The 20,875-nt window shown below is 48.0% G+C and overlaps 1 protein-coding gene across 2 annotated transcripts in view; it reads left to right on the forward strand.

Annotated features, from left to right (window-relative positions):
• The first annotated feature begins 2,918 nt into the window (after positions 1–2,918).
• Positions 2,919–20,875, forward strand: part of CLMP (CXADR like membrane protein) — a 105,220-nt gene continuing 87,263 nt past the window's right edge. Inside the window, exons 1-2 of one of the 2 annotated variants that reach the window (XM_066365306.1) lie at positions 2,919–3,014; positions 9,917–10,224. In XM_066365306.1, coding sequence (XP_066221403.1) covers positions 10,194–10,224 — 31 coding nt within the window. In that variant the 5' untranslated portion in view covers positions 2,919–3,014; positions 9,917–10,193. Of the gene's footprint in view, positions 3,015–9,713; positions 9,764–9,916; positions 10,225–20,875 lie in introns of those variants that run through there. The other variant, XM_066365307.1, reaches the window with a different exon arrangement.

Below are 20,875 nucleotides of genomic sequence, written 5' to 3' on the forward strand. Positions count from 1 at the left end.
TGGCAAACCTATCTTGCTCTTGATTGATTGGCCAGAACTGTGCCACATGGCCTTCCACGTGGTGAAGGAAGCTGAGAAAGTGCATCCGTTTCTTAGCCTCTATGGTGGAAGTATGCTGGGAATAGGGCTGGTGAACCAGTGAACAGGGTCTTCCAGAGCTGTTTTTCTGCTCAGCACAGCCTCTGGAAGTCAGAGGAAAGAGACCCCAACCTGAGTTCTATGCCAGGTCCTGGGGCCCCTCTGTGTGTGTTATAGGTACACATTCAGCACTCTTGAATTGATTGATACTCTGACTGAGAAGCAGGGGGAACAGAGAACAAGGACCAACTCAATTAGATCTGGCACTGGCCTACAATTCACATTCTTAATAATACTTACCTTATATTCATGCCTGACCAGGTGGTGGTGCAGTGGATAGAGTGTTGGACTGGGATGCAGAGGACCCGGGTTCGAGACCCTGAGGTCGCCAGCTTGAGCGCGGGCTCATCTGGTTTGAGCAAAGCTCACCAGCTTGGACCCAAGGTCGCTGGCTTGAGCAAGGGGTCACTCAGTCTGCTGAAGGCCCATGGTCAAGGCACATATGAGAAAGCAATCAGTGAACAACTAAGGTGTCGCAACGAAAAACTAATGATTGATGCTTCTCATCTCTCTCCATTCCTGTCTGTCTGTCCCTGTCTATCCCTCTCTCTGACTTTCTCTCTGTCTCTGTAAAAAAAAAAAAAAAAAAAAAAGTAAACTTATATTCATAAAGAATAAAGAGTTTACAGAGCATTAGCCTCCCTGTTTTCTTTAGTAATGAAGACTTAGAGAGGTTGAATAATTTGTTCAAGATAACTCAGTAAATGACAGGTCTGAGAAGGGTATAATCCCAGTCTCCTGATGGTACACCTTATGCTCTGTCCACCACTCTACTGTCTCTCAGACAGTGGTGTTAGCCCACAGCTGTCCTACACCTCATCCCACCTCCTGGGAACAGCAGGGTCAGAGAGACACAAGACAATGCAAGAGGCTGTAAGACAGAAGCCTGAGTTTGTGTCATGTGTTTGTGGGTGTGTGGTGGTGGGGAACGTGAACAATATTTCTCCACCCCTCCTGTCCTTTCAGCGTGGCCACTGCAGACATCAGTCTTATCACTAAGCAGCTGCAAACAGCTGCTGACAGCTCCCAGCATCTCAGCCCACAAAAGTATGAGTTCCCCACAGGACACCAGTAGCATATCCAGGCTTTGCACATATTGTCCTCAGTTTCATTCCATGACTTCAACAGCCTAATCCATTTCTAGATAAAAATCCCAGCTCTTCCTTGGATCCAAATCACACCTGTTTTTGCTAGCAGACCCCATGGAGTTTTCTGTTCTCATTCTAGACCTTTCAGGAAAAGACAGAACCACTCTGTGGTCATTTTCCACACTGCTGGAAAAAGAATGAGCTGGTTGCTAGGCAACTGGTCTCAAGCTTGACTCTGTGTCTAACTTGAGCATGACCCTGACATAACACATCCCCTGGCTGAGTCTCAGTCTACAAATGAGGAGGCTAGACCAAAAAGAACTCCAGGGACCCATCCGGCTTGATAGCAGAGACAGCATGGCACGGGGGTGGAACTAACGCAGGCTTACAGCCTGGACGGAACTCGTCTCTGAGTGCAGAATGAATGAAAAGTACATCAGAGTGTCTTCTGGTTTGGTGGTTCGTGTCACAGAGGGAAATGTGCAACAGGATTCTCAGAAAATTCACCCATGTCTCTGGCAGCAGAATTGAAGCCAGACATAGGTTTGGTCACCCATGAGATCACCATTATGAGACAGTAACATGAGCACTGAACTCAGAAACAGACTAAAGTTTTTATAGCTTTCACGTCACCAATTAGCTGCGTGGCCCTAGACAAGTTTCTGTTCCTCACTGAGCTTGGGTCTTTTTGGTAAAATAAGGAAGTTAGATCAAATGCCTCTGGCTCCAGTTTCAAAATAATGATATGAAATTGAGTGTTTCATCTTATTTCTTTCTTACAGCTTCCTTATGACAGCTTGTGTTGTGGGCCATTCAGAGTGTTTTTAACCAAAGAAACACCTTCTTCTGATTTTGATCTCAACTCAGAGATGGGGAATTATGTGAGGAAGGGAGAAAGCACAGGATTACTTTTTAGTACTCCTTTTGCTGTGTGCCTCGAAGGAAGTCACTAGACTTCCATCACCCTTACAGGAGGGAGATTCTATCTTCCTCTTCTGTGGGAGGAGCTCCTGCAAAGCCAGTTACTGTGTCCTGCAGTCACGAAGGATACTGTTGCACTACTTAAGGGGTAGCCCTGGCTGGTTGGCTCAGAGGTGGAGCATCGGCCTGGCGTGCAGGAGTCCCGGGTTCGATTCCCGGCCAGGGCACACAGGAGAGGCACCCATCTGCTTCTCCACCCCTCCCCCTCTCCTTCCTCTCTGTCTCTCTCTTCCCCTCCCGCAACCGAGGCTCCATTGGAGCAAAGTTGGCCCGGGTGCTGAGGATGGCTCCATGGCCTCTGCATCAGGTGCTAGAATGGTTCTGGATGCAACAGAGCAATGCCCCAAATGGGCAGAGCATCGCCCCCTGGTGGGCATGCTGGGTGGATCCTGGTCAGGCGCATGCGGGAGTCTGTCTGACTGCCTCCTCGTTTCCAACTTCAGAAAAATACAAAAAAAAAAAAAAAAAGAGGGGGGACTAGAGTAGGAGTCTGCACTTTACTGAGTGCCGGTGTGCCCTGTGCTAGGTGCTTTCTTTGTATAGTCTCACTTTATGTAGTCTCGTGTATTCTTAACAACCATAATAGAAATCTCATTAGTGAAATGATGTAGGCTGAAAGAGGCTAAGAAGCTTGCCCAAATTAGCACAGTAAGGAGGGTTAAGGGATTTCAAAGTCAGCCTGTTTTGCCTTTCAGTTATGAGAGGATACAGTCAGAACTTGGCAATCTGCAGCCCAGAAGAGGGTCTTTTCAAGAACCGAACCATGTTGGCACCGTGATCCTGGACCTCCAGCCTCCCTCCAGAACTGTGAGAGATGAATTAGTTGTTTATTTTTTAAAAAAAAGAATCAGCCAATCTTCCCAAAGCCTGAACTCTGAATTGAAAGTAGGGTGGAGGGAGGAGCTGGGGAAGCCCAGATCTAATTGACCTCAGGAAAGAAGGTGGCCCGCAGAGCAGATTCTGGCTGTAAATCCTTAGGTCAGCAGCTATATAAACCATCTCTGTTTTCCATCTTGGTGCTTGACTCTCCCACTGGCCCCCTGAAAACTCCGCTGGTGTTGAAGGACAGACCTATGCATCTTGAATCCTGGCAGGTAGAAAAAGGCAGAAATCATGTCCTCTCTAACAAATGTCCTACAGAAAACACTAGCCCCACAGAATCCCTGCCTCCTCAGCTGGCCACACAGATCAAAGCTGGGGACTATCCTCTCATGGTGTGGGACAGAAGAGTGTCCAGCCATTCTCACCTCTGCCTTACTCCCAGGTCCTCTGAGAAGAGGACAGCTGCGTCCTCTACCGAGGTGACAACTCCGTTTTCCTTAGCCTCCATTCATAGACAGTGTTCCTCAGACACAGCCCCAGTAAAAGTTGTCCCATCAAGACTCTGAAAGCCAGCTGGGACCTCTTACCATCCAGTCATAAAAAGAGCCAGCACACTAAATGGCCAAGTCATTAAGTATCCTTGTGGGACAGGGAAGAATATATAAAGATAACTCCATTTTAATAGGAAAAGGAAATGAGACAGAAGTTGGCTCCTTTTTACTGCAGGGAATGGAATCCTATGAACTAAAAGGTTTATTGGAACAAATATTTATTGAGTCTCCCACATGTTAAACACTGTGGTAGGTGCGTTCATTACAGTCTTCCTTGTAACAGTGTTAGGAGAAGAGGAAAGGAGGACTCACTAAAGTGACCTATTCAAGGCCACTAAGAACCTAAACTGTCTGCCTACTAGCCCAGGGCTCTTTTTATTATTCCACAGCTGCCTTCTCCTAAATGCCCTCATGAGCACGAGTCATCATTAGAGACAACTGGGCATTGCTGGATACTGAGCTCAGAGTAGAAAGACATGGTCCCTGGACCCCAGCGCCCTATGAGATGAGACAACAGCACAGATCTCCCTCTTCCTCACTGTGCTCCCCTCCCACTCAGTTCCGAGGACGTCACCCCTGCCCAGGATGTCCTTGACTCTCTTACACTGGGTACAGTGTCCTGCTATCAGCTTCATAGGATGCTGCATTTTCCCCTTCTGAGTATTTCTCCTTGACATCTGATCGCTTGCTGGAATCAACATGAGCACCTGGAGGGCAAGGCCAACTTTAGCTTTATTCACCATTGACTTTCCAGGGCTTGGCACAACTAGATGCTTAATAAAGACTCACTGAACTATAAACTAAAAAGAAAAAAATTCAAAGATAGATGGATGGATGAATGAATTGATAAATGGATAATGATTTATCCTCCCCTCAAAGTTACCATGTCTCAAATTAAATGTATCTTTCCCTTCCTGACAAGTTATCTTACTTGTTAGCAGTACCATCAAAAGAGAGTGATGTATAAGGGCTTCCAATCAGCTGACTGAAAATCCCGCCTCAATCACTTACTAACCCTGGAATGATAAGCAATTTGTTTAAACTCTCCAAACCTTAGTTTCCACATTGTAATATGATACTATAAGGTTTATTAACAATGCTTAGAATCTCTGGACTCTGCTAGCAGGTCAACAATAGCTGCTATTAATCTTAGCATATGTAACAATGTATTACAGGGGTTGGGAACCTATGGCTCACAAGCCAGATGTGGCTCTTTTGATGGCTGCATCTGGCTCATAGACAAATCTTTAATAAAAAAAAAAATAACGTTAAAAATCTAAAACATTCTCATGTATTACAATCCATTCATTTCCTACCGCTCATGTTCATGGTTGCCGGTGGCTGGAGCCAATCACAGCTGTCCTCTGGGACAACACCAAATTTTTATTGGATAATGCCTAACGTACATGGGTCATTGTATAGCTCTCACAGAATTACATTTTAAAATATGTGGCGTTCATGGCTCACTCAGACAAAAAGGTTCCCGACCCCTGCTGTATTATATCTTTTTTTTTTTTTGTATTTTTTTTTTTTCTGAAGCTGGAAACGGGGAGAGACAGTCAGACAGACTCCCGCATGCGCCCGACCGGGATCCACCTGGCACGCCCACCAGGGGGCGATGCTCTGCCCACCAGGGGGTGATGCTCTGCCCCTCCGGGGCGTCGCTCTGTTGAGACCAGAGCCACTCCAGCGCCTGGGGCAGAGGCCAAGGAGCCATCCCCAGCGCCCGGGCCATCTTTGCTCCAATGGAGCCTCGCTGCAGGAGGGGAAGAGAGAGACAGAGAGGAAGGAGAGGGGGAGGGGTGGAGAAGCAGATGGGCGCTTCTCCTGTGTGCCCTGGCCGGGAATCGAACCTGGGACTTCTGCACGCCAGGCCGACGCTCTACCACTGAGCCAACCGGCCAGGGCCCTGTATTATATCATTTATGGTTAGCTTTGGTGCCTCTTTTGTCTTTTACTTCCTCTCCCACAATGACCATTGTATATTTAACCTGTCAAATCTTTCTTCAAAGTATCATCTCCATTCTTTTCTCCACCCTCATCTCATCTCCCCACTTAACGCAACAGGTTCCAACCAGCTCCTCTGGTTCAGAATTTCCTGCCAATCTTTTTATGCACACCCTGAGGCAGCTCTAGAAATCCTCTAGAGAAGAGGTTTAAGGCAGCCCTTGTTGGCTCCCCACAGAGTGGAGGCTAAGGGACATGTCTTCTTCTTTTTTTTTTTTTTTTTACAGTGACAGAGAGAGAGTCAGAGAGAGGGATAGATAGGGACAGACAGACAGGAATGGAGAGAGATGAGAAGCATCAATCCTTAGTTTTTCGTTGCGACACCTTAGTTGTTCATTGATTGCTTTCTCATATGTGCCTTGACCTTGGGGCTACAGCAGACCGAGTAACCCCTTGCTGGAGCCAGCAACCTTGGGTCCAAGCTGGTAAGCTTTGCTCAAACCAGATGAGCCCACGCTCAAGCTGGCGACCTCAGGGTCTCGAACCTGGGTCCTCTTCATCCCAGTCCGATGCTCTATCCACTGGCCACCACCCAGTCAGGGACGTGTCTTGAAGATGCATATCACTTTACAAAATGTTGGGAAACTGTCCACTGTCCATATTAAAGCATGGAGGTAGAAATTTTGATGAACATAAAAGGGGTACTAAAGCTCTTCAGCCTTGCCTGCCCCCTGGGGTCACCTCTGGGCAAACGCTGCCAATTTACATTTCTTAAACTATGCTTTTTCTCATCAAGGTCTGTTTTGCTAAAATATTTTCAATGAGTTTGGAAAAGTTCCAGAATCCTTTGGCTCACATACAGGACTCTTAACAATTTTGCTTCAGGCTAACTGTTCCAGGATATTTTGTTCCACACTAACTCCTCATTTTACGTATTTCAATTCTTTCAGTGTTCCCTGAACACACCCAACTTTATGTCTTCATCCAGGAGTGTCCCCACAGTGGTGCCACTCAGGTCCTTTTATCTAATGAAAGTCACCCCTTAAGGCCTGGCTCAAAAATTGTTCTTCCCAGGAATCTTCACAACCACCCCAGGCTACAGAGCTCCATCCTTTCTTGGAATACCCAGGGCTTCTTATTGTCAGGAAAATTTATCCTGCCACTTTTGAGGGTTGTTGTTGAAAGTTTTCCCATGTTGATGTTTTTTCTCCCACTGGACTGAGATGTCCATGTATGGTAAGGACTGCCATGTCCCTCTCTAGGTCCCCTGGCACCCAGCCCAATCACTGTGGGACACAGTGTAGGTAGGAAGTAGGTTGCTGAGTTACATAGCTGTCCTGAGAGGCACTCTACTCTTCTGACCCATAGATGCGCAACGACAGAAAAGAGGCTTCAAATTTTTAGAGACAGTCCTCTCTAGGGGCCAAGGACTCTCCCCAAATAATATATGCCAAGGGTCCACTGGCTATAGGACTTAGGACCTGGGGGAGCAAAGTGTTTTTGACCCAATAGCATTTCCTGTGCTTGTGACTAATGACTTGGAGCTGACCTCGTCTTGTTACCTTCAGCTTGAGCAACGTGAGTTTAAACACACATCAGCCTACACCCACACACGTCTGCCTTCATGTGCACACCACCCTGAAGCAAGACATGGTGTCACCAGATTCATGAGAAAGGCCACCAGCAATGAAGGATTTGAGATGGGGCCTTTAAGACTTCTGCAAAAAATGCCTTTTTTAGAGAGAAACAAAAGGAGGAATCTGGTGAAGAGCATCTAAGAATTCTTCGTATTATTTTGTAACTTTTCTGTAAGCCTGAAAGTATATCAGAACATCAAAGAGAATTTCAGAGCAGAAATAACAAAAGCCACCATCCCCGTACATACAGTTTCCCTCCCACTTTCCTCAGCCTTTACAAAGAATTAACATTTGAATACATTCATATACTAATTATATTTATGATTTTCCTCCTATTAGACAAGAAGTATGAAATGGAAAATGGAAGTACTCAGACTCAGAGAGAACTTTTAAACTCTTTATAAAATAATATTTTAGAATATTGATATTGTCACATTATATGATCTAGGCAAGATATTTAATCTGTCTAGATTACTGTTTTCCCACCTTTAAAATGGAATTTAAATATGCCTAGAACAGGGCCCTGGCCGGTTGGCTCAGTGGTAGAGTGTCGGCCTGGCGTGCAGGAGTCCCGGGCTCAATTCCCAGCCAGGGCACACAGGAGAGGCACCCATCTGCTTCTCCACCCCTCCCCCTCTCCTTCCTCTCTGTCTCTCTCTTCCCCTCCTGCAGCCAAGGCTCCATTGGAGCAAAGTTGGCCCAGGCGCTGGGGATGGCTCTGTGGCCTCTGCCTCAGGCAATAGAATGGCTCTGGTTGCAACAGAGCGACGCCCCCCCCCATGGGCAGAGCATCGCCCCCTGGTGGGCATGCCAGGTGGATCCCGGTCGGGCGCATGCGGGAGTCTGTCTGACTGCCTCGTTTCCAACTTCGGGAAAAAAAAAAAAAAAAAAAAAGGCCTATCACTTAGCATTGTCATAGGAATTAATTAAAAAGATAAATCTTAAATATTTACTATAATCCTGATTCGTCCATAACCTCCTGACCTGTGGTGGCACAGTAGATAAAGCGTCAACCTGGAAATGCTGAGGTTGCCGGTTCAAAACCCTGGGCTTGCCTGGTCAAGGCACATATGGGAGTTGATGCTTCCTGCTCCTCCCCCCTTCTCTCTCTCTCTCTCCCCCCTCTCTATAATGAATAAATAAAATCTTTAAAAAATAATTTTAAAAAATGTCCATAACCAAGTTTTACCCCCCTTTGTGTCCTCCACACCTAAAAGTATCCAGAGCAGAGTAGGTGCACAAGAATTACTGAAGTTGAGGAGGGAAGCAGTGAACAAATGTTAGACTTCTACTAAAGCAATTCTACAGCCAATCCCAATAGCCCCTGATTTTGCCATTTCTTTGGAATGACTTCTTAAAGAGTCCCTTAACCTCCCCAGGCCTCTGCTTTCTTCATCTATGAAATGGGTTGGTTTTCATGACAACCAGAAGCACTAGCTAAGTAGAGTGGACTATACAGATCCTGGGATCTAAAACCTTGGGGAGAGGACTGGCCCCAGCAGCCTGCCAGGCCTGGACAGTTCACCTCTTACAGCAACCTCGCTGCTCAGAGCTCTGGCTCAGATCCCAATATGAGCACTGGTAAGGTGGAAGCTGAGGGCTTCTCAGGCCTGCATGTGACTGAAGGGGCAGCCACTGCTCCAGGGACACCAGAGGCCGGGGTCAGAGAGTGAAGGTCCCGAGCCCTAGGACATGGCGCACTGCAGGAGCTGGATGGAGCTGGGGGCTGCTGTCACTGCCCTCCTCTTCTAGTCTCCTCCAGAGCTGGCTAGCTGCAGGGTCCTCAAGGATAGACTCCCAGAGCCCTCCCACCCCCCACCCCTCCTAGCCAGGTCCTTGGGGCTGCCTTCGGGGAGAGAAGGCCATGCCCTCTGCCTTCTTTTTCTCTCTGGAAGGAGGTGGTGCCTGCTTTGGCCAGGGTTCCTTGCAGTGCGGTTTGCTCCTTGCTGTGCGGCTTGCTCCATTGCTTCCTAGACCAGACACTCACTGCGCCCTGGCCCTTACCCCCCCGAGTGATGGCCAGCTCATCTCGCCCGGATGGGCTCCGGTAAATACTAACCGCAACTCCAAAAGAGCCAAGGCCAAAGGCCCCGGGAGAGCCAGGCAAAGGCGGCTGTGGTGCCAACCCAGGCAGAGTCAGGAGAGCAACAACCACACCGCCGCCGGACTGTCTTAACTGTCACTTTCAGGCTCGATTGTCTGCACCATCAGCCTGTCACTTCGCACAGACAAAACCAGACAAGGAGGCCAGGCAGAGGAGAAAGGAGAAAGGAAAAAGGGAGGGAGGAGGTGAGAGGTGGAGAGGCGAGAAGAATGTAAATACTCGAGAGCGAGAGGGAGAGAGGGAGAGAGGAAGAGGGAGAAAGGGCAGATTTGTGGGCGAAATGAAAGCAGAGGAGTGTTTGTGAGCGAGAAATAGATGCCAGAGAGCAGTGGAGAGGTCAAAGTGGGAACCGACACGGAGCAGCCCCACAAGGCCGCATCCCTCGGCTCTGAGCTCAAGTGTCACCGACCTACTCCCACCCAGAATCAACCCCACACCGCGCGCCCCGCGCAGCCACCCCGCCTCTGCTCGCCCCGAGTCCCCCCTGGCCCCGAGGTGGGGCCCTGCCCGCGATCCCCGCCGCGCACCCAGCGCGGGGAGGGCGGGGGCGGGCGAGGAGGGAGGGGCTGCCGGGAGGAGGCAACCATGTGGTTCCAGCTCACTCTATTTTTTCCCCCTCTTTCTTCACTCCTTTTTCTTTCCAAACAGGGAAAAGTGTTCCGCGAGCGGTAGCGTCCTTCAGCCTCGCTTTTCCTTCCCTAACCCGGGTCCCCGCTCCCGTCTGGGCGCCAGCTGGTGGAACGCGCGCTGAAAGCCTCTCGGCGACCCGGAGCGCGGGGCCGCTCCCGCCGCGGCACATGGCCGCAGCCACCCCGCAAGCACCCGCAGGCGCCGCGCCCAGCTCGCCCGAGGTCTGTCGGCTGCGCCCCGCCGCCCCGGAGCCAAGCAGCGGCTGAGCGGGGAGGTACCCGCGCCGGGCATCGGGATGACCCTCCTCCTCCTCCTCCTCTGGCTAGGTGAGTGCCTTGGGGCGGGCGGGACGGAGATCGGGTGACCCCAGCAAACACTCCCGCGTCCGGGACGAACGCTGGCTCTGGACGGTTGTCCCGCGGCCCCCGGAGTGAGCCTGACGCCTCTGCTCCGGCCTCCGGGCTGCGGAGGAACATCTGGCGGTGGAGCAGACTTGGGGCTGGAGGTGGTTTGGCTATGAACCGTTTGAGGTGGAGGGTCTTTTTCGGCGGCGGGGTGTTTAGTTTCAGGAGTATCTGGAGGAAACTGGAGAATTGGGGGAGGGAAGGTTTCTTTAGGAATTTTTGTGCCAGGTTCCTGAGGGTGGGGGGAGGTTTTTGTTTCAAACAGGCGCCTCCAGGGCCCAGATTGGAAACAGATGTGTTGAAGGGTCAGAGGAAGGGAAGAGGGAAGAGATGGGAGAGGAAAGGAGGAGAGAAAAAGGGCGAGCACCAGAAGAATCAGGAAGGTGCAAACTCAAAATTGACCCAGGAAAGAAAGAAGAGGGGAAAGGACAAGGATTGCAAAGGAAAGGGGAAAGAATGAACGTGAAGAAGAAGAGCAGGATTGAGAGGGAAGAGACAGAAAAATGGAATGGAATAGAACAGACAGAAACAGGTTTTGGGGCAAAAGGAAGAGCCCTCCTGTGCAGCCTTTCTGGGTGCCACCAAGGTAGGACTCCTGAAGCCAAAGAGTCCCTAAGGCATGACTCTTCTGGGCTGGAAGCAGGCAGGCTTGCAGGACTGGGCAGGACAGTACGCATCAGGGTGTGTGCACTCAAGAGCCGACAGGAGGGAGACTGTGACTATCTGAGATGCCAGGGGCAGGGAAGGCAGGCAGGAAAACTGAAGAAAAGTCAAGCTAAGCATGAGCAAAGCGCGGGTTTCACCAGGAGACAGGACCAAAAGTTAGCTAGAATCCAGAAAATCAAAGAGTCAGCCTGTGGAGGTAGAGTGAGCGCCACCCTGGACACCAGGCGGCCAGAGAACTAGCTGAGGCTGGTTTTGAACTGACTAGCTGAATGACCTTGGGCATTATATTCACTACTCATGGTCTTTGTTTCTTTAGCTCCAAAACAGTAGGTGGGTCCTAAGACCCTCCAGGTCTGACAGCCTACACAGCCTAGAATGCCAGGAGTTTGATGGGGCCTGATAGCTAGGAAAAATAAAATAAAAGTGAGAAGACACTAAAAAGTCACCCTGAAATGGCTGTCTAGAGAACTATTGTCTCTCTCTCTCTCTCTCTCTCTCTCTCTCTTTCTCTCCTCTCTTTCTACATTTTGAAACCTTACAAACCAACTAGGGTATAGGCATGCCTTATGCCAATAATCACCAGGTAAGAGGGCTTAAAGGTTGTGGACTAGCCAGAACTATTGCTCAAGTAGGCTAGAGGAGCAACTATTTTCTGAGCTCTTTTAGCTGCTGGCCAAGTATTGCAGTACCGCGCCTGTGCACAGCTAGTATATCTAGATAGCACCTTTGTCATCTTCACTGGCCTCTACCCCTAAGCTGCCAGTCACCAGATACTCAGTAGACCCAAACATCAGAGCTAACTTATTAAAAACAGCTGGAATTCCTTACTTACTGCACAGAGCACTTTATATGTACTATCTTGTTAACTCACTTATTCTTTATGTCAACCCGATTGGCTACCCATGTTATTATTCCCATTTTACAGATTAGGAAAGCAAGGTGGAACAAGGTCAAGTGACTTGCTCAAGGCCATCAGCTCATAATTAGTAGAGATGGGATTTGAATGTAGGTTGTCTGCCTCCAGAGATTGCTTATAAATCCACCATACTATACCACCTTCTATCAGAAGGGCTTTTATTTAAAAAAAAAAAATAGAGTTATTGAGGTGACACTCCTTGTCATAAATTATGCAGGTTTCAGGTGCGCAATTCTATAACACATCTCTGTACACTGTATTGTGTGTTCACCTCCCCCCCCCACCCCCAAGTCAAGTCTTCATCCATTACCATTTCAGAAGGATTCTTTTTTTTGTGTGTGTGGCAGAGACAAAGAGAGTCAGAGAGAGGGGCAGACAGACAGGAAGGGAGAGAGATGAGAAACATCAATTCTTTGTTGCGGTTCCTCAGTTGTCCATTGATTGCTTTCTCATATGTGCCTTGACTGGGGAGCTACAGCAGACCGAGTGACCCCTTGCTCGAGCCAGCGACCCCGGGTCCAAGCTGGTGAGCTTTGCTCAAACCAGATGAGCCCGTGCTCATGCTAGCAACCTCAGGGTCTCAAACCCGGGCCTTCCGCGTCCCAGTTCGACGCTCTATCCACTGTGCCACAGCCTGGTCAGGCCAGAAGGATCTTAAAGATGTTCTCTGCAGTGAAGCTCAGATTAGTCCTCTCCATGGAGCTTGAGATGTCAGCATGCCCTGGGTGGGGTGTGGGGTCCTAGGGTGAGGGAAACAAAACACCTTTGGGCAGAGTTGATAGTGGAAAGTGGAAAGTGACTTTGGCTTAAAAGGTCAGTTGAAATCTTCTGGCCATGATGATGGTTCTCCTCTTAGGTCAAGAGAAAAAGGAAATGACCAAGACATAGGTCAAAAGATGTCACCAAGCCCTGGCCGGTTGGCTCAGCGGTAGAGCGTTGGCCTGGCGTGCAGAAGTCCCGGGTTCAATTCCCGGCCAGGGCACACAGGAGAAGCGCCCATCTGCTTCTCCACCCCTCCCCCTCTCCTTCCTCTCTGTCTCTCTCTTCCCCTCCAGCAGCCGAGGCTCCATTGGAGCAGAGATGGCCCAGGCGCTGGGGATGGCTCCTTGGCCTCTGCCCCAGGCGCTAGAGTGGCTCTGGTCGCAACAGAGCGACGCCCCGGAGGGGCAGAGCATTGCCCCCTGGTGGGCAGAGCATCGCCCCTGGTGGGCGTGCCGGGTGGATCCCGGTTGGGTGCATGCGGGAGTCTGTCTGACTGTCTCTCCCCGTTTCCAGCTTCAGAAAAATACAAAAAAAAAAAAAAAAAAGAAAAAAAAAGATGTCACCAATTCACTGCCCTTTCTTATTGGGTGCCTACTATGTGTAATCACTCCTCTGGCAAGAAAATCTGTTGGGTTGATATTCTGTCTTTATAAAAGAAGCTACCCCTCATCATTTCTTTCTTGATTCTGTCTTTATACATTGTTACAAACTAAAGGCCATATGGAAGAAAAAAGTGGATTGTTGACTTAGAATTCTGCACACCTGGAAGCCCACCATTCACACCTACTATTATGCCATGCCGCATCTGTGCCTGGATCAAATATACTCAGACTCATGACATCTTGACTCTAAGTTGATGAAAATGTTCAAGTAAGAAGTCATAGAGGGCCTGACCTGTGGTGGCGCAGTGGATAAAGCGTCAGCCTGGAAATGCTGAGGTCGCCGGTTCGAAACCCTGGGCTTGCCTGGTCAAGGCACATATGGGAGTTGATGCTTCCTGCTCCTCCCCCCTTCTCTCTCTCTCTCTCTCTCTCTCTCTCTCTCTTCTCTGTCTCTCTCCCTCTCTCTCTCTCCTTTCTAAAATGAATAAAAAAAAAAAAGAAGTCATAGAGGAGATGAGCTGAGGATCGGAACAAAGGACGAGGCAGGAGACCTGAGATGAGGTTGGGGAGACAGAGACAAGCATCTGAGGGGAGCAACACTAAAGAAATTCTGCAAATGACATCCCTGCATGGCTCAGAGCCACTGGGAAGCACTCCTGTGGGCTAGCTGACCCTTATTTGCAAAGTGGCTTAGGGCCATGGTTATGCTTGGGCACTCTTTTTTTACAGAGACAGAGAGTGAGTCAGAAAGAGGAATAGATAGACAGGGACAGACAGACAGGAACGGAGAGATGAGAAGCATCAATCATTAGTTTTTCATTGCGTGTTGCAACACCTTAGTTGTTCATTGATTGCTCTCTCATATGTGCCTTGACCACGGGCCTTCAGCAGACCGAGTAACCCCTGCTGGAGCCAGCGACCTTGGGCTCAAGCTGGTGGAATTTTTGCTCAAACCAGATGAGCCCGCGCTCAAGCTGGCGACCTCGGGGTCTCGAACCTGAGTCCTCTGCATCCCAGTCTGATGCTCTATCCACTGCGCCACCGCCTGGTCAGGCTGCTTGGGCACTCTTTAAGGCAGGGGTCCCCAAACTTTTTACACAGGGGGCCAATTCACTGTCCCTAAGACCATTGGAGGGCCAGACTATAAAAAAAACTATGAACAAATCCCTATGCACACTGCACATACCTTATTTTAAAGTAAAAAAACAAAACGGGAACAAATACAATATTTAAAATAAAGAACAAGTAAATTTAAATCAACAAACTGACCAGTATTTCAATGGGAACTATGCTCCTCTCACTGACCACCAATAAAAGAGGTGCCCCTTCCAGAAGTGCAGCGGGGGCCGGATAAATGGCCTCAGGGGGCCGCATGTGGCCCGCGGGCCGTAGTTTGGGGACCCCTGCTTTAAGGAAAGGCAGAAAGAAAACTCACAGAATTGCCTGAATTCTAGAATCATTTACTGGTCCCTTGAAGGAACCATTCTAGGGCTGCTTCTGGTCAGTGGGAACATGGTTTCTGGCCTGTCTTTTTCTAGAGAATGCATAGTATTGAAAGGAAGTTGGGAGGGATAAGAGTTCATAGTCTGAACAAAGATGGACCAGTTGGCTCCTCTCTGGACGTGCCAGTGAATTAAATCAATTGGTTGTGAATGAAAAACTACTACCTTGAGCCCTATATAGGAGAGGGAGGGGAAACCGCATGGGCTCCCCAAACCTCGACCCCTCCTCTGACTATCACCCCTCCACAACCCCTGAAGCCAGTCCTCATTACCTCCTGAACTTCCCTCCTGGACTTCTGCCACAGTGCTCTCCTGCCTGAACTCTCTCTTCTCCACCCTGTGCACAGCTACCGGGGTCACCTTGTAAAACTGCTGGTATAATGCAAAGAATCTGCATTAGGAATCTGGCAAGCTCTCTGGGTTTTTGTTTGGACTCCCTTGTCTGTAAAATGGGGGTAGAGGCAGCATGAATTCAAAATTTCTGTCGATCTATGACCTTACGCCCCTCTTCCATAAAGCTTTATTCATCTCCATTGCTTATAATATTGAGTACAAACAACTTCATTCTCATATTGAGAGTCTTCTAGAATATCATTCCTGTCCTCTCCTTCCAACCCCCAGACAGCTCTTTAGAAAGCCTGGATTATTTCTTGTGCCCTAAACATGTCCCATACTTTTGTTTATGATCATTCCTACCCCAAAAGTGCCCTCTTAGTCTCTACCCCTTCAGATCAAAATCTTGTTTACTGTCCAAGTCTCACCTCAGATACCACTTCCTCCATACGCCCATCTATGACTTCATCAACAGAATATTTTTTCTTTCCTTCCTTTGCATCCCAATAGCCTTTCTACTATGTTGCTTTTGTCATATAGTGATCTGATACTTGTCTAATACCCAGTTAGAGTGTAAACTCCGTGCAGACAGGGGCACTGTCTCATTCACCTGGGTACCACTTTCAGTGCCTTACATAAACTAAAAACTTATGAACTATTTGTTACGATAATTATATTTTTGAAACATTTGAAAAAGTCAAAAGAGCCTGACCAGGTGGTGGTGCAGTGGATAGAGCGTCGGACTGGGATGTGGACGACCCAGGTTCGAGACCCCGAGGTCACCAGCTTGAGTGTGGGCTCATCTGGTTTGAGCAAAGCTCACCAGCTTGGACCCAAGGTCGCTGGCTCCAGCAAGGGGTTACTCGGTCTGCTGAAGGCCCGCGGTCAAGGCACATATGAGAAAGCAATCAATGAACAGCTAAGGTGTCGCAACAAAAAACTAATGATTGATGCTTCTCATCTCTCTCCGTTCCTGTCTGTCTATCCCTATCTATTTCTCTCTTTAACCTTCTCTCTGTCTCTGTAAAAAAAAAAAAAAAAAAAAATGTCTAGAAAATGTCAAAAGAGGTGAAAGATTTGGAGAATTATTACTCTGTGGGGCGACACAATACGAGGAGCCCAGTTTGAATTCAGCTTGTTGTTGTGCTTCCTTGCCCATTAATGCAAAATAGATCAATACTATTTATTTAAATTATACATAGAGCCATGGCCGGTTGGCTCAGCGGTAGAGCATGGGCCTGGCGTGCGGGGGACCCAGGTTCGATTCCCGGCCAGGGCACATAGGAGAGGCGCCCATTTGCTTCTCCCCCCCCCCTTCCTCTCTGTCTCTCTCTTCCCCTCCCGCAGCCGAGGCTCCATTGGAGCAAAGATGGCCCGGGCGCTGGGGATGGCTCCTTGGCCTCTGCCCCAGGCACTAGAGTGACTCTGGTCGTGGCAGAGCGACGCCCCGGAGGGGCAGAGCATAGCCCCCTGGTGGGCAGAGCGTCGTCCCTGGTGGGCGTGCTGAGTGGATCCCCGTCGGGCTCATGCGGGAGTCTGTCTGACTGTCTCTCCTCGTTTCCAGCTTCAGAAAAATACAAAAAAAAAAAAAAAAACAAAAAAAAAAAAATTATACATAGAACATTCCATGGACAGGAACCAGATATCATATTTGTTAGACAAACCTATTTTGTTATATTGAGTATGTTAGTACCAGGTTAACGATAGACTTTTTTACTGAAACTTCTGCCAGGATGGGGAAGGAGCTTTTTCTCCAGAAAATGAGTTTAAGGAAGGCTAGAATTCTGGTTCTTTGGTCTGTAGTTTAATGACAGGTCGCAGTAGAATTCCTTGTCCTTGCCTCATCTTCCCACATTAATGATGATGGTCATAATAATGATAGATTCCCAGTAGGCACGGATCTTGTCTCATCCTATTTTTGTCTTGTACTGAGCTGGGCTGTGTACATATGAGTGTATTTCATGAACGTACCTAATGATGATGACCTAGATAGACAGTTTTAAAAGGTAAAGTCAAAGATTGTCAGAAATGGGGGAAAGCTCAGAGACTATCTAAATCAATGGTTCAGAGAGATTTGGCTAAAGTTAAACAGCTAGTTTAGTAAAAGGTGGAGCCTAGCACCCTAATTCCATGATCTATCCAATCACACATTCTTGAAATAGAAGATGTCTCTCCCTCCTTTTTAGCTCAAGTAGTTAAGCTCCAAGATCACAGTTGCTCTTCAGAAGCTTCAGTTAAATGATCTAGATGCTGAAAAATTGGCATTGGCTTTAATGTTGAGAAATTGCCTGAAAAATAGGGCAGATGTCGTAACATTTCAATTTGGCCATTGTAACTGGGAATCTTGGAAACTTCTGCAATGCTTTGTATAATGTCTGGTATATTCAAGAAGAAGAGATTATACCCAAGGTCCCAAAGATGAGAGTGTGTGCCTACAAGAAATAGAATGAAGGCCCTGGCCAGTTTGCTCAGTGGTAGAGCATCGGCCTGGCGTGCAGGAGTCCTGGGTTTGATTCCTGGCCAGGGCACACGGGAGAAGCACCCATCTGCTTCTCCACCCCTCCCCCTCTCCCTCCTCTCTGTCTCTTCCCCTCCTGCAGCCAAAGCTCCATTGGAGCAAAGTTGGCCCCGGGCGCTGAGGATGGCTCCATGGCCTCTGCCTCAGGCACTAGAATGGCCCTGGTTGCAACAGAGCGACGCCCCAGATGGGCAGCATCGCCCCCTAGTGGGCGTGCCGGGTGGATCCCGGTCAGGCACATGCGGGAGTCTGTCTGACTGCCTCCCCGTTTCCAACTTCAGAAAAATACAAAAAAATATATATATATATATTAAAGCATGATGACAATGTGTACCCGTTAAGTATGCAGCTTAATGAGTCTCTTGCATAGATCTGAACTTGTCATTGGGTTTTGAAAGATGAATCGTATATTACTAGTTCACATGTAGCATCCAAGAGAGGATTATATGGATTATTATGACAGTAGAATTTATTTCTAACATTTATACAAGGTCTAGAAGTTTACATAGTAAATTCACATACCTTATCTCATCCTAAAATCGCTCTTTGAGAGCACATGTCATTATTATATCATTTTACAGATTGATAAACTGAGGCTTAGAGAAATAAAGTGAGTTTCTCAAGATTACCTTGTTAATACATAGTTGAGCCAGGACTTTGGAATCCAGGAACATTTGCTTTCCCATTTGCCAGGAGGCACGTAGTTATTCTGCAATCGAGGTTTCTGTGCTACAAAGAAGACAAGGGTAGGCTGACGCAGAGGCTTGTCTGACAGGGTTTCATACCATAAATCCCACAGTGGGATACAGAACATTTATCACTCCCCTCCCTTTCCACTTCATTCAAATGGTTAAGAAGTGGTTTGTTTGGGTTAATGACTATTGTATTATATATAACCCAGAATGATTTTGTATATCATATGTAGATTTAGTAATCTTTAGTTCCTTCTAATTAGAAGACTGTTAAAGTTCTCAGGGTTATTGTTGTAGAGACCTTGCCCTGTATTGGAGTCAAATGCATGAGTCTCCAATTATAGCTTATATAATAAGGAGCATGAGCTCCGTATTAACACACAGTCCTGTGGGAGGTTAACATGTGTGATTGGGTATGACCACTCTATCTGTTGCTTTTTCTAGTTAAATCCCTGTTTTCAGCAGGGGTGTTTTTTTGGGTTTTTTTTTTTTTTTTTTTTTGGTATTTTTCTGAAGCTGGAAACGAGGAGGCAGTCAGAGAGACTCCCGCATGCCCCTGACCAGGATCCACCCGGCACGCCCACCAGGGGGCGATGTTCTGCCCATCCAGGGCGTCGCTCTGTTGCAACCAGAGCCACTCTAGTGCCTGGGGCAGAGGCCATGGAGCCATCCCCAGCGCCCGGGGCCATCTTTTGCTCCAGTGGAGCGTTGGCTGCAGGAGGAGGGAGGGGAAGAGAGAGACAGAGAGGAAGGAGAGGGGGAGGGGGGGAGAAGCAGATGAGCGCTTCTCCTGTGTGCCCTGGCTGGGAATCGAACCCGGGACTTCTGCACGCCAGGCCGACGCTTTACCACTGAGCCAACCTGCCAGGGCTGTTTTCAGCAGTTTTGACTTTTTCTTCTCCACCCCCTGCTCCAAATGCAAACTATAGCAAAATCTGAGCTCCCTAACTGTCTGCATTTTGAAAAATAAGTTTATTTTCTTGGGCACCATATAGACCACAATGGGGAAGAATGCTGGAATGAAACAACCTTTATTTTGTTAGTGACAATCGGTTAGATCACTGAGCGTGCAGCCTCAGCCAAAGTCCGATGGTGATAAGACTAAAGACTGCCTTGTTTCACTAGAAGTCCTTTGTGTTCACACTCAGAGGAGAAAATGGACCAACATCTTCAGATGGTTCCCTGGTCATTGTGGAATAAGGTGTTTTTTTCCAAAACCAGGCAATAAAGGAGATCTGGAGAGCTCAGTCATAAAAGGTGACAGAGGAAAGAAAGGGGTAGAGCAGGAGAAAGAGGGAAAAGAGGAAAGCAGAAATAGCGACAGTAGAAGATGAACCAGATGAACTAAAATCATTGACCTGCTGTTTACAGAGCAGTTTCTCTGAGCTCATTGTATTTCAGGATGGCAGCCACAGCTCCTTGATCACCCTTTTAGGATCATTTTGGGAACTATATGTGTGTACTATAACATCTTCTACTTCATTCATGCCTTCTCACTCACCAAACACTTAAGGAGGGAGCTGCCATCGAGAGTTCAGGCTCTGTGCTAGGCTCTGAGACTTCAGTTATCCTAAAGGCAGAGTTTCTACCGTCTAAGAACACCCAATGGATGTGACATATTCGTAAAGAAAGAATTATAGAGCGCCGTAATGGGGGAAAGTACCAAGGTTTCTAGAAGCCCCAAGGAGGAAGCAATTTCATTATGTGCTAGCTTGTGGAGTGAGGGCATTTTTCTCCTGTGGGTCTTCAGGACTGTGCCTGCTATTCCTCCATCCCTTCCAGCACTTGCACGTTAGTGAGATGGGTGGATGGATTACTCCCATCATCAGAACAGATATTTAAGTGGTATGTGTCCTTGGCATTCAGCCAGGTGCTTCCTGGAGGGACTGAACCTCCCAATGGCCTTGCCTATTGAAAGTTATGGTCTCATTCTTCATCACAGCCTGCCAGCTAAATAGCTACTTCAATTTTCTCATCCCTTGTGAGATGTTTAAAAAAAAATGAGAGAAAGAGATATATCGATGAGTTTGTATGTCTTAATTATTAAGAATGTTGGTATATTTGCACAAGGTTGTCATGGTATTTGTCCACATGGAAATCAAATAGGATCAGCCAAGAAGAAATTTTCTGTTTTAGAAGAAAACCATTGTATTGGCTAGAAACTCAGCCCCTGACAGTCTTAATTTTTTCTTTTGTTTGGCGGATAGTGGGGAGAGGGAGGGTCAAATCCCAGTGAGGGAAATTGCTTTGTGATTTCATTGTTTAAATTTAGGTTTGGGTTTGTGGGGATCATTCAGACTGGGAGCAATAAGTCTTCTAACCCAGCCTCTGTCACTTCTCATTACTTCCAGTGACAGTTCCAATTATTTCCAATCACTCTTCAAGGGGTGCGCAGAGGGCACATAAGCTTCCATGTGGACCAGCAATGTAGCAACCTCTGTAACAGCCTGGCCTCAGGGTCCTCAGAGCCTGGCCCTGGGGTCCTCAGACCCTGGTGTTGAAGCTGGGTTGAGTCACTTCATAATTGTGTGGCCTTGGGCAGTGACTTCACCTTCCTTGCTGGGAGAGGCTCAGCCCCTGGA

The sequence above is a fragment of the Saccopteryx leptura genome, chromosome 2 (assembly GCF_036850995.1).
Source record: "Saccopteryx leptura isolate mSacLep1 chromosome 2, mSacLep1_pri_phased_curated, whole genome shotgun sequence".
NCBI classification, from domain to species: Eukaryota; Metazoa; Chordata; class Mammalia; order Chiroptera; family Emballonuridae; genus Saccopteryx; species Saccopteryx leptura.